General features: G+C 34.5%; 1 protein-coding gene across 1 annotated transcript in view; it reads right to left on the bottom strand.

Moving 5' to 3' along the window:
- The window catches only part of LOC110484531 (sodium channel protein type 5 subunit alpha-like), a 31,709-nt gene that overhangs the window by 7,362 nt on the left and 10,429 nt on the right, over positions 1 to 13,918 (bottom strand). Inside the window, exons 10-21 of the mRNA XM_085574131.1 lie at positions 13,376 to 13,567; positions 9,651 to 9,753; positions 9,058 to 9,287; positions 8,778 to 8,930; positions 8,124 to 8,477; positions 6,930 to 7,382; positions 5,021 to 5,135; positions 4,231 to 4,385; positions 2,318 to 2,511; positions 1,485 to 1,512; positions 757 to 894; positions 364 to 618 (exon numbers count right to left, since the gene is read on the bottom strand). Of these exons, the coding sequence (XP_085430257.1) occupies positions 364 to 618; positions 757 to 894; positions 1,485 to 1,512; positions 2,318 to 2,511; positions 4,231 to 4,385; positions 5,021 to 5,135; positions 6,930 to 7,382; positions 8,124 to 8,477; positions 8,778 to 8,930; positions 9,058 to 9,287; positions 9,651 to 9,753; positions 13,376 to 13,567 (2,370 nt within the window). The remainder of the gene's footprint in view (positions 1 to 363; positions 619 to 756; positions 895 to 1,484; positions 1,513 to 2,317; positions 2,512 to 4,230; positions 4,386 to 5,020; positions 5,136 to 6,929; positions 7,383 to 8,123; positions 8,478 to 8,777; positions 8,931 to 9,057; positions 9,288 to 9,650; positions 9,754 to 13,375; positions 13,568 to 13,918) is intronic.

The raw sequence follows: 13,918 nt of genomic DNA, 5'->3' as shown, positions 1-13,918 counted from the left end.
TAAATTGGTCCATAAGTTCTTTTCTTATCCACTCTGAACTAGAGAAAACAAGAATAACTTTAAATACAGTGACAGGCAGACTATTTCAGGCTTAGTTTGTCGATTAAAATTAAAACAGAAGTGAAATTTAAAACAAGATTGAAAAGCTGTGAAAGAGTTCTTGATTTTAACAAAAGACTGCATGAGCCCGAGTGTTCTTTAAGAGAAGGTGGGCAGCTCATAGATGAGGAGAATATTAATAGGAGCCAAAACAAAATCCCCAATTCCAGTGGGATAAACAGAACCATAGTGGTGTGACTTGGTTGGGCTGCTCAAACCGTTCCTTGAGGAAAACAAAAATGAGCATGTCTTTATAGAACTTACCACTTGGAGAAGAGCCAAGTATCCCATGCCAACATTGTCAAAATTTACAACACTATTTGTCCATGTCCCATTTTTGGCGATACAATCTGTTTTGCCAGAAATGGAATCAGTACATTCCTTTTTGAGTGTGCACTTCCAAAATCTGCTTCCAAGCCATTTTACTCCTAGAACATTAAAAAGGAGCCAAAAGAAAACGCAGACGAGCAGAACATTGAAGATGGAGGGGATGGCTCCAAAGAGTGCATTCACAACAACCTGAATGAAATGATTGAAAATAATTCATTATTTGCATTCAGTAGATCACTTTTCCCCGAAAACCACTGATTTTTACTTCTGTATCTATTGAAAATTCTAACCCATATAAAAACCCAGACCCCTCCCCCATATCTTTACCTTTATCCCTTCAAATCTTGACAAAGCTCGTAGAGGCCGCAGTGCCCTAAAAGTCCTGAGAGATTTCAGACTGGTCCCAGAGGAACAAGTTGTGGAATTTCCAGAAACAGAATTTCGTCCCCAGGAAACAAAGGAAAGCTGTGTTCATTGAATTGGAACTGGGATCATTAAATGGCATACAAAATTTTATTTTATCTATATTAGTAGACAATCCTGAGATGAATGTTACAGTTTATTTCACCATTAAGTCAAACGAAGAAAATACACATTTAAAGTTACCACAATATAATTTTACTTCATTCTTTCCTAACACATGAAAAGAAAATGGAATTAATTCTAATTTGATTTTTTTTAAAACAGTTAATATCATTTTATTTAGTAGTAGGATAACAATCAAATTGGTAACTATGATACTTCCATACACTACCAGACTAGAAAGGTTTATTCAGATAAAATACTCCCATTTGCTACATAGTTATTCTTAAAAGTGTACACAGAAATTTATTATCATAACTGAGGATGGGGATGTGGAAACAAATTTTTTTTTAAATATATCTGGTTCTTTTTAGATATTTCTAAGAGAGAAATGAAGGCATTAAAAATAATTACAATAATTAGGTTTTTTCACTGTTCATGATTTGTCTCTTCCTTCTCATATGAATTTGCTACCTCAGTGTTCAGCCATTGGATATTTCCATGTTTATCCTCTGTTTTGGACTGCTACTTACATTAGAAAACTGTAGCTGCTCAGGTATTCTTTACAAATAGTCATAATATTAGATTTTTCAGTTGAAATTTCCGAGTACTTCACAACTTTCAATGCTGACTATCCTGAGTCTATCAAAAGCTAATCTGATGTCACAAGTCAGCAGTTTAGACATCCTTACTTAAAAATATTTAACTTCAGAACAGTCCCAGTGTGATGTTGACAAGAAAAATGTTTCATTTTTATACAGCAAGATTATAATACTTAACATTTTCTACATTCAGAGCAAATGTATATGTATTGAACACTGCCCTTATGTCACTCTTGGTGATTCCAGCATTTCTCTCTGGGGCTGTGCAAAGCAAAAGATACCTCCCTATCTTTAACTCCCTGGTAAATTACTTTTCCAACCACGCTTTTCAGCTGTCTTTGCCATTTAAATTTCTTCTCCTTCAAGGAAGGAACTCTTTTTTTCTAACTGCCAAAATCACAGATTTGACTTAGGTTGGAAGGAACCTTTAAAATCATCTACTCCAGAGCTGTCAGTAACTTCACACTTTCTATTGTCTTAATCAATTTATTTTAATTTTATTTTCAATCACTAATTGAACTCTCTCTCTACAATTGCAAAGGTCTTTAGAACCATCATGGTCCTCAACGATGGTGATACCTAATGAAATTTCCTTCAGCAACTTCTTGATTATTGCTGAAAATTTCCATTTAAAGTCCTAAAGCCTCTTTTGCATTGAAGGTTTTTTAGCCTTTGGAAACTGTCTTTAAGACTTGTATTAATTCATAATCACAATTTACGGGTAGTTCTCTATAAATAAAACATCAAAAATTTAAATGTATGACAAGCTGAGCATAATACTTACACACACAATGATGAAGTCAAGCAAACACCAAGAATTTGTGAAATAACTGTGCAAACCAAAAGCTACCCATTTCAGAATCATCTCCATAAAAAAGGTGTAGGTAAATATGATATCAGCATAATCTAGTATAATTTTCACTTTTTCTCTCTTCTGCAGGTGAACATCTTCAAATGCCTGGAATTTCAGAATTCAGTTTTAAAACAGGTCAATAGATTATGGGAGATTATTTTTGAATTGCACAAGAATAAATAGTTTGACTTATTATAACCATTTCATATTAAATAATGGACAACCACCACTTATTTTTATACTTAAAAGTAAAAAGGTAAATTTTAACATAAGTACAATCTTATTTTCACATTGATTGAAAAATCTCATACTTTGAAGTTTTTATGTTCAACACTTCAAACAATGTCTGACGAGGGCCAGTTGTGGCTAAAAAATTTTGGCTTCCCAAGGTAGTTGACAATTTTGAAGGGGTTGATCTAAAATGCTTGCACAAAAAAGCATGAATTTAATACATTAACCAGTGTCTGTCAGACTCTGACCTTCCAAATGAGTCATCTGCAGAGTTGCAATACAGACATGGAAAAATGTGAAAAATATCTTATCTGGAACTCTCATTCTTGAAGTTTTTTTCACCTAAACCTTGACAATGAGGTTTTAGGAAAATATTTCACTGATTGTTGTAATTCACATCAGTGTTTGCTCGTGTTTAAAGTATTTGCTGCCTTGCTAATTTTTTTTTTTTTATTTTTTTATATTGCCAATTTATTCCAAATTCCTTTTAACACCTTGCATTATTTCCTCACTGAGCCTTTGGCAATGTCTGCAATTTTCCTTTCATCCACTTCTCCCCTACTTTTCTGAGTATTCTTTCTGTGATCACCATCTCATTTAATTTCACTACAAACCATGGACGTGTGATGGTCTGGTGCTATTCATACTTATTCAGAACATTTCATATCAGTAGATTTTATAAATAAGGAAAAAAATAGACAAGTCCCTTTCTGCAAGAGGACAAGAAATGGGAAAGTTCTCAACACTGCAAATTATCTTTTATGGCAAGAAATTGTTATTGTTATTTTGTACCTGGGTACCAACTAACTTTTTGTTCAACAGGACATTAAAAATGACTCAGTTTCCTTCCTTACTTCAGTTTGGTTCCCCATGAACACAGAGAAGCCCTCACTGGAGGTGAGGAAATTCCCCTGGAGGTTTTGTCAGGAGAATTTTAAAGCAGAGGGTTCAAATCTACTGTTCAGGGAACACCCTGAATATAATTTAGTGACTTTTGTTGGAAAATCTGATATCTACCATGTAGATCATCTTCAAACTATCAGGTTATGTTCCTTCTGCATTAGATAATATTTTATTTAACAAGTTACTCTCAGTAGACAGTGAATATACTTTCAAATAAATAAATAATTCTTTCCTTGCTCTTCAGTAGAAATGGATATGATCAGACTAGCAATGCATGACCTCACCTACCAATTTACAGCCATCTTCACTTCTAGTTTCTGATCATAATGTTTGGATGATTTTCAATCTACATTTTTACTGAGTAGCTAGTTTGCTTTAGAAATTTAGAAGTGCTATTATTTTTTTCAAGCTTTCCCAAGCAATATCACACTCTGGTTTAGCTCTTAATTAACACAAAAGTGAAAAGAACTATGTTCAATGAAAAACTATGATTCCATATATATAAATCTATCTATTTAAATATCTTATCCAAGTGAAAGAAAGCATTATAGCTTCTAAAGGTTATATTTATTACACTCCTGTCTCTCCCTGGGCAAAGGAATGTCATAGCAGAAGAAATCAATTCAATACTATTCCTGTACTGACAACAATTAATTCAAATGTGGAGAAATTAAATTAAATTAAATTTACCAGTGCTGCACTGCTCAATACAATCATAAAAACCATAAAATATTCAAACCCGCTATGGTTCACAATTCTGTAGCAGGTTTTTCTAAAGTTCCACCAAGTTTTGCCTGGAAATTTTGTGATATCCACTACACAGCATGGGAAACACTCAACACAACCTGAAAAGATAGAGAACGGCATATTGATTCAATGGAAAATGTTGAAAAATGGATTTTAAAAGTATAAAACACCTAAAAAAGGCCTTTTAAATATTATAGGAAGAATGTACTCTTTTATCAATAAGGTGATGCTGATCTGAAGCTAAAGAAAAGTAAAAATTTTTATGCCAAAATAATCTCTTTTAATAAAGCAACACATACATGGAATATCAGACATCTTTTTGTGTCCTTCTGCAGAATGGTTTGTGGGCACAAAAGAAGCCTTTACTTCTATCTCAAAAATGTGTTTATTTTCTGCATTTTTCCACATTTTTATTTTGAAAATAAAAATACCTTACTAGCATGTCAGTAAATTATTATTTTTACTAATTATTTCATTATATTGCACTGCAGGGACATTACATCTGGACTCTCTTCCCTGCCCTGTGCCAGAAGCACTCTTCATTAATCTGTAAAGGCAGCAGGATTGAACCAACAGAGTCTGAGGAGAAGTTCAGGTGATCAAAGGCAGATATCCCCACTAGGATGAGCAGACAAACAGTTCCTGCTAATCTGGACATGCTCCAAATTGATTTTTTTGAACACTGGTTCATTTGGCATTTGTGCAATACCAAATAAAAAAAAAGGATTCCTACCTTCTAGAAAGCAGTCCTTAGGCAGCTGTGAGTTTTTAGTCTGGGAAAACATTTCCAGAAGAACAACTGGATCCACAGTGCTGGCTTCAGAAAAGCTACGAACAGAATGATATTTCTGCAGAGGAGAAGGAGTAAGAAAAGAATTTATTTGCTTTTCATTAAAACGGTTAACAAACCTAAAAGAAATGAAAATTATCATCTCCTCTCCCTCCCCAAAAGAAATTTGCAGTGTGCAAATTATCTTCATGTTGCTGAACTACGAAAATAAATTTTAAATAATTGGACAGAAATAGCCAATCCCTACTTTTTGTTTCCATCACTGTATTTTAACCAATTTCTTTGCTTCTTTTCATTATCTAGAGTGGACTCGAAGGGAAGGAAATGTTTAGAAAATATTATATATGCTACAGTTTTAGAGAAAATTCTGATTTCTTCAGGCCAATCAATTTTTAGACATACAAATCATGTCTCAAAATGCTTGAAGAGAGGAAGGCCCAGCATATTCCACAAAATTATAAGTTATAATTACCTCTTTTTGATCTTTCTTTGGGTGTGTTACTGTGAAAACATTTGCAGCTTCAGAAGTCCCAGAACTCTGATTGAAGTTGTTTGAATTCTGCCACTGTTCTCTGTTTTTTAATTTGTCTCCCTGCATGAAATGATGCAAATCAGTTGATTTTCCACATATTTTTTTCCTGACAGTCATTCTTGAAAGGCAAAATTATTTACCAGAATGCAAAACTTCCATGAAGTTTAGACTCATATAATCACAGAATGATTTGGGTGTTTGGTTTGGAAGGGGCCTTAAAGATCATGTAGGTTCAACCCCTCTGCCATGAGAGGAGAATCTTTCACTAGCAAGTTTTTCTTTTTACAAATAATTAAATAGTTTTCCTAAAATGCTTGTAAAAGATTTATGCTTCCAGTTATAGGCAGAAGATCTAAGTGATCAGAATCAGTCCTCAGCCCTTCTGACACTACAAATTCCAAGAAATACCAGACTCCACTGCAGCAGGGAATGAATTTCTGACATCAAAAGCTTATGGGCAAGACATTTGAAACAGCCACAGAAGACCCTAAAGTGATCAACAATTTTTAATTCTTTGAGAATTTGTCCAAAGAGACTGCACTGATAATGCTTCCTAATATGACCAAAACCATACAAAATGGATCCTGGCAGACCACCTAGCCACTGACCATGTGTTCATCCATCCAAAAAAAGTTCCCTCCAACCCCAACAATTCTGTGATTCTGTGAAAACAGTTCCTATAGCTCCTGTGCCATATTTGACAATCCTGTGTGGATGTGACAGACACCTGAAATATCTCCAATATTCCTAAATGCCTCTGTACAGATGTCACGGCAGTAAAAATGTCTCACACGCATGCAGAAAGATTTGAGCTGTATCCTGTCCAACACAACAAAATCAAGAGATATGAAGGGGAGTCAAAAGTACCATGGAGGTGATTAAAAAACCCCAAACAATAAAAGAAAAAAGAATTTCTTTTTTAAAATATAGCTTTTGTTTACATTCCCTTTGGATTCCATGAAACTGAGGAGCAACATATAATCAACATGAGAGGCCTGCCTTCCAAAAAATTCAGGTGTAAGGCAAAGGAGACAAAAAGAAAGAACGTCTGTCTAGAATGAACTTTGTTTATCAATTGCCCATAATAAATGGAAACAAAACAGTCAGAAGCAGAATTTTGTCTGTCATTGAAGAGGATGAAAAAGTAAACATTCAACATATCATTAAATAACCAAGACTATTTGATAGCCCTTGTACTAGAAGAACTAAGAAAGTAAAATTGCAGAAATGACAAGGAAGGATAATATTTACTGATGAGTCTTTGAGATTGTATTTACAGATGCAAGATACAATCATTTTTCAAAGATCAATATTCCTTACCTGTTTCCTGCATTCTGCAGCAGTGTGCAAAATGTGCCCATCATCACCTTCGTTGGTGTAAGCCTCTGCAGCTGCAATGGGAACACAGGTACTGTGGCTGGTCAAAATTTCTTCATATTTCCTTGCCAGTGAGGAACTCTCGTCCATATGGCAATGCTCTACATCAAAGGAGCCCTTGTCTATGTATTTCCTGGCATCTGTCATGGCATAATTAGTAACCTCTATGCCCTTCCCAGAAACTTCTGCCAAAGTCTTCTTTTTATCTGTTCTTCTGAGGCTTCCCCTCATTCTTTTGCAGCAGTGATCCCAAATTCTGTCTTTCACAGCCTTCAGGCTCTTGTGAATCTGTGCAATGGCAATCTGGTATTTAGACCCTTCTCCAGGCTCCTCTTGTCCCTCTGTGCCATCAAGGTTGAATGAACTCAGCAGCAAAGCAATGAACAGGTTGAGCACCTTAAAATAAAGTAAGTTGGAGACACTATTGCTAACAGAAGAGACACTTCAGAGACCCTCAAACTCACTTTCATTAACCACTAATACATAATAAAATTATTTACTAATACACTGGAATATTGTTATATCATGATACAGCTCCTTCTGGAAGGACTTGCAGGAGAATAAAAAGAGGGAAGTGAGAGTTTGGGTATATAAAATATATTTTCACATGCTTTGAAGTCCATAGTGTATAAGGAGGCAGACATGTGGAAAAACAGCATGCAAAGATGAATTTTAATTACACCACCATCAAAAATGATCTGGTATAGACCAATAAACCAAGCAGATGAAAAAGATTTCATCTGCCAGTAAATTTACATTAGATCTAGAATAAAAATCTGGGTTCTGTAAATTTTGATTACATAGGGACAACATGTCAAGCATTAAAGGCACTCAACACTTTGGTTATTTGGTCCCACCAACACAAAAGATGAAGACATCTGACACCAAATTATTATATGCTCTGCACTTCTAAACTTTCCTGGCTAGAAGGAATAAATTTATTTTGCTTCTATGTCTTGTGTGAAAAAGAGAAAGAAAAGGGAAAAGGGAAAAAAAGGAGACAGAACAAAACCATATTTCAAGTGACACCCAGAAAAGAGAATAAAGTGAATACTTTTCAAACAGTAAGGTTTTTCCTCCAACGAAAAAAGTAACTGGATGCATTCAGTAGGGACTGAAAATTGACTTGAAACTCACCACCAGATTTCCTAACACCAGGACAAGCAAGAAAATGATGAGACATTTCCTTTTTCCAGCCACTTCCATGCATTCCCACATAGTTTCAATCCATTCTCCACATAATATTCGGAATATAATGAGGATTGAATGACTAAAATCTATCATATGCCAGCGTAATTCGCCATGGGGGTTTATTTTTTCAGAGTTTAAGTGATAATCATTGCCCAAAATCTGCATTCCTACTACAGCAAAAATAAATATAGTGATCGCCAAAACCAGAGTGAGGTTACTCAGTGCACCAAATGAGTGTAGAATTATTTTCATAAGAGTATTTAAGGCTGGCCAGGACTTTGCCAATTTGAAGATCCTGAGCTGTAATGAAACACAAGGAAAGAAAAAGTTAAAACAGCCTAAAGAGCACAGCACACAAGAAAGAAAGACCCCACACTTACCATAATGCCTTTATGCAGTATTATCACTATTTTTTTTTCCCCAAGAAAGTATTTTAATTGTTTTGATAAAATTAAAATCACTCCAATTAAGAGCTCAGGTTGTCTTGCTACTTACAAATAAAGAAAACAGATTTAACATATTCATCAGTAAAATCATATGAGGGTATTTCACTGTACTACATATGTACTTTAAAAAAAAAAAAATAAAATAAATAATTACCAGCCTGAAAGGAGACAGATTTGTTCCAAAGCTCGCTAGGCCAATCAAAACTACTACACTATCAAAAACATTCCACTTGTCCTGGAAATAGTAGTAAGGATCTAGAGCAATGATTTTCAAGATCATTTCTACAGTAAAAATCAGGGTGAAGACCTGGAAAGACAAAAAATGAAATTCAGGAAAAAAAAAGTCACAGGAAAAGTCTGTCTCCTTATGGGAGTGTCCAAGTATAAATACAGGGTTATAACTCCATTTTCACTCTAAGACAGACTTAACTTACCTTGTCACTTAGAGAAATCAGTTCTTGGTAATGTGGTTGCATGCCAGGGTACTCCATAGCCAGGAACAAGGTATTCAAGATAATGCAAACCATGATTAAGAGATCAACAAATGGATTCAAAATTACCAATTTCATCTTCTTTTTGACTGCTCTCCAGAATGGACAACAATTCCAAATTAGATACTTTTGAGGGAAATTTTTCCAAAATGTAGGACAGTTTAGTTTTGATTCTGTCAGACAAAGAGGGAAAGTGACATATGAATAATCCGTTGTAGAATATCACAGAATGAAGAAAAAGACAATTTTTCAATGAAAAGATTGAAAAGTCAAAGTGACATGAGCAAAATGGCACCATTGCAAAAAATTGTTTAGCTCATTCTGCACGAACTAATCAGAAACTTATAAAGGTCAGGCAAAATTTACCCTTGGTAATTGTGAGTTACGTGAGCTATGAGAATATTTCTCTTACTGAAATACACATTTGGCAGCATAATTTCCCCTAGTTGCTTTTAAAATAATGGTGTTTGTGATAGTTTGATCTCTCAGGTTGAGTTACACAATCACCACAGGAAAAAGAGGAAAGAATGACTTACTTGAATTATCTGTAAGAATTGTGGCTGCACTCATTAACCTCTGCCTTCGGACAGGATCATTGATAGCATCCACTGAGACCTCATAGGACAGCAGGATCTGCCTCTTTGGTTAGGAAGACAACAGAAGACAATATAACAAGATAAGAAGAAGATATAAAAATTACAATAAAATATTACAATACTTGCAGTATAAAAATTATATCCAGCATGAGATAAATATGACTTTTGAAATATACATTATAGTGAAGCTTTTACTTGCTGGAAAAACATTAAAAAATTATAAAAATATAAAAATATCAGGTGTTTGAAAGCAAAGGACATTTTGTCAAAATCAGTATAATATTTCAATAATTTTTTTCTTTCTGAGGATATTTAATTAGCAGTTATAATTCCTTTAAAAAAGAAGTATAAAAACATTAACAGGGGGCAAGGGAAAATAATCAATCTGTCTTTCCAGTGAATGATAGAAACAACATACAAAAACAACACTGACCATCAGTTTGAATAAACTATTGGCTATTTAACTATGAACTACTGATTATCAATAAATAATAATGTATTAATAAATAACAATAACAATAACAATAGTTAATGAAAAAATAGTCACATAGTTAATACAAATTATTGGGATTTTTAGCCCTATTAAGCCTATCAAGATCCAACTAATATTGAACTGCCTAAAACCAGGATTGGGACTTTTGTTTTAATTAGAACTACCAGATGACAAGGATCCTGAGAGACTGGCAATGGTCAGACTGACCACATCACAATGCACTGTACTTCAGTATTGCCTCTCAGCACAACTGGATTTGCATAATTTCCTTTTTTTTGAGAAGGATAAATGAATAAAAATATATCATAATGTTACCTCAAACTCTTATGATAGTATGAGTTTTATTAACATATTTTGTAAAACTGTTATTCAGGGAATGAAACTGATATCCTTGGCCTTAAAGGTTTAATAATAATTATTTATCTTTGTCATTGATATTTTAATGAAAATCTAAGCAAAACTCAGCTGATAGAGCTGTCAAAGAACAGACCTATAAAATGAATTTATAATACAGTGCTAAAATGCTCATTTTCCCCTCTGTTTTTGTTTGTTTGTTTGTTTGTTTTTTGTTGTTTTTTTTTTTTTTCTGAATCCAAAAGGCTCCAAAGACTCTTCTAATCATGGCCAGTGAAAGTCACCCTTCATTCCTTTCTCTAAGATTTGGTGTCTCAGAAAACAGAAACCCAGAATAATTTGTGTGCCAGCCTGACTGAAGTTCTCAGCCTTCTTGTTGAAATTCACAGGTGTTAAGGAACCCCCAGAGTTGTGTTTTTGGAAAGGACAAGGACATTTATCCACACTGAACTGGTTACTGCTGTTCATTGATCTTTAGCTGAAGGAAATAACTGGGCATGAGAAGTCCTCTGACAAACTGGGATTTAAAATAGGGATGGTGCACTAGAGAAATAATGTTTATAAACTCATTCTGTCCTACCAAAAATCTTCTACCCAATATGCTTCAGCCTCTTTTTATGATGAAAGTAGAGGACATTGTCTGAGGAGTCCTCAGCTGCAGCAGAGCTTGTATGACCAGTAGTTGTCACAACATGAAATAAACTGGCACCTTTGTTGTAGATTATTCTTATTTGACTAAAGGTAAAAATCTGCATTGGAGCAGCTCACACTGCTTGGATCTTGCTTTAGGTTTTCCTAGAGATCTTCAGAACTTTGTCATTCGCTGGACACAGAGAGGGGAAGGGACCTTGGAAAGGTCTGAAGATGTTATTTCTGAGATATAAAAATCCAGATTACATTTGGCATCTACCAGTGCAGACTTTGTAGCCTTGCAGAAGTAAGGTCTAGCAAATAATCCAAATTTATCTCCTGACTCAGACATCTCCTGCAAAAGAGTCACAGACTTAGAAGAATGAAGTTAAATAGGAATAATCAGCCATAAAAAATTATTTATATACAGAAGATATGACACCTATTATGAAAATATATTTTTTTTCTGAATAGGTACAATAAAACACTACCATGGGCTGTGGCACAGCACTTCCTTTAAGTGCAGCAGAACCAAACTAGGTCACAAAATTGAATTATATTCTTAACACAGCAGGGGAAACATTAAAGACACTACAAGAAGCAAATGCTTTACTCAAGTAGATGACAGGTGGCCACCAAGTGGGTGATTTGGATTCCTTCAGCTCAAATACTGAATTTATTATAGCTAGGATTATGGAATTTAGAAGAAATTCTGACCATGATGACTGTCAGAATGAGAATATAATCAATTTTAGCTAGGATTATATGTCTGAGAAAGACTCCCCTTCAAGGGTATTTTTCAAACACAAGGGAGTTGGAACATTATTTCTCTTAGCTCTGCTATGGGAAAATTTTCATTTTCAGTGAGATGGGTGGAACAATTCTGATGTTCTCTCAGAAGCAAAAGAGAATCTATCACAGGATGAAACCAGTATAAGGGCATTAGAAGTTTTTTTTTAGATATTGTTGAAAATAATTAAGTAATATGGATAATTGCCTGAGAATTATATTGAAAGTTTCAGCTCAAGATTAAAATATCTAAATATAAGTATCTAAGTGAAGATGTTGACAAAGAGCCAGAGAAAGATTAAAGTTGGGATGGTCTTCTAGAAGATACAGCATTTTGTCAGCAGCAAAGGTACTATGGAAAAACATCTCAAAAAATAAACAAAGAAAGAACAATGAGTCTTAATAGAAGTTTCTTAATGGACTTAAAAATGAGTGGTCAGCAGAGGAGCCAAAAATCACTGCTATAAAGATGAGGAACAATATGTGTGAGATTCAGCCTAATATTTTAGATATCCTTCTTTAATTTATCCATGTGTGCAATTCACTTAAAATCCCAGTAAATGGGATACATATGTTTCTGGTAAGTTTGATTCATATAAATAAATGTTTCTGAAACCATTTTAGATGGACTATTGAGATATTTTGTAGTTGAGACATCCACAGTAGCAGACATGGCACACAACATCTGAGAGGAGGTGAAAGCCAAGTAAGACACTAGAAAAGCTCGAATGTCACTAGATAGCAATTTGTGACCTGAAAAATTAAATCTCCACTTGACTCTATGAGTTTAGAACCTAAAACACATGTAGAAACCTTAAAACCCCCAAAAATTCAAACCCTGGACACAATCTAGTTGCCTAAATATAGGAATTTAGCAACATTTGAGATGCTGCAGGGTTTATGAGATATCCACAAAGTGCTGGAAGATGTGCCACAGATATCAAAGATCTCTAGAACATCCACCACATGCAAGAGCATCTAAACTGGCACCAGATGCTTAAAGTGAGCAAGAGAATCACACCCCTAAGGTCAGAACTCTTCATATGGCATGGAACTAAACTCTATCCTAAATATTTAGGTCAGAGAATGAGCTGTCTGTAGAAAAGAATAATAATTTAAAAAATAAAAATTTAAAAAAATAATTAGGCCTTTAAGGAAACTCTAAAACCTTAAGAATTTTATACATTTATTTCTGTAGTAAAAACAGAGATGCTGACAGATCTTACCACAACTCTCAGAGCACAGGTCTATGATGTGCCATAAGTGTACACTGACAGCCACTTCCAACTTCCCCTTCAGGTGCAGCAAATGCTGACTCCCTCTGGTCCCAAAATCTCATCCTTGAATTGTCATATCATATGCAAATCTAATGAATGCATTTTCTATTTCAAATACTCACAAGCTTCTTGTGGCAGCGATCAGGCTGAGAACGAAATATTTGCTCCTCCTTTTCCTGGCTATCTGAAATTAAGCTTTGCCTTGAAGTAGGTGTTCCTTTATTACTCTCTTTTCCTTCTGAATTTTTCAAGTCAGCAACTGACATTTCAGGCCCAGCATGCAAGGCCTTACTGCTTTCTTCCATAGCCAACATCTGTTACAGGAAAAGCAAAACATCTCTCTGTTAATTCTAGAAGAATGGACTAGGATCATATACCTGCAATTATTATCTATCTGAATTATTTGCACTGACAATTCCAAGGTTTCAAATGTTAGACTTCCATCAAAAGACAGGAGTACAAAATGCTATTCACAATTCTGAAAGACCAAGCTGAGTTACCTGTGAGCTACTCTAAATAAAGTCTGCCTTTGTCACTTTAAATATCATATTTTGTATCTGATTTACAAAGTATTATGGCTTATGCTTTCATTTTCCTTTTCTTGATTTGAAAAATGCCTTGAGTCCAAGACAGCAGAAGACTAAGGGCTCAAAAAAAAAAAAAAT

Source organism: Lonchura striata, chromosome 2 (genome assembly GCF_050655825.1).
Source record: "Lonchura striata isolate lonStrDom1 chromosome 2, ASM5065582v1, whole genome shotgun sequence".
Classification (NCBI taxonomy): Eukaryota; Metazoa; Chordata; class Aves; order Passeriformes; family Estrildidae; genus Lonchura; species Lonchura striata.
Note: the sequence above shows the minus strand (reverse complement) of the source record. Positions and strands in the feature narration are given on the sequence as shown.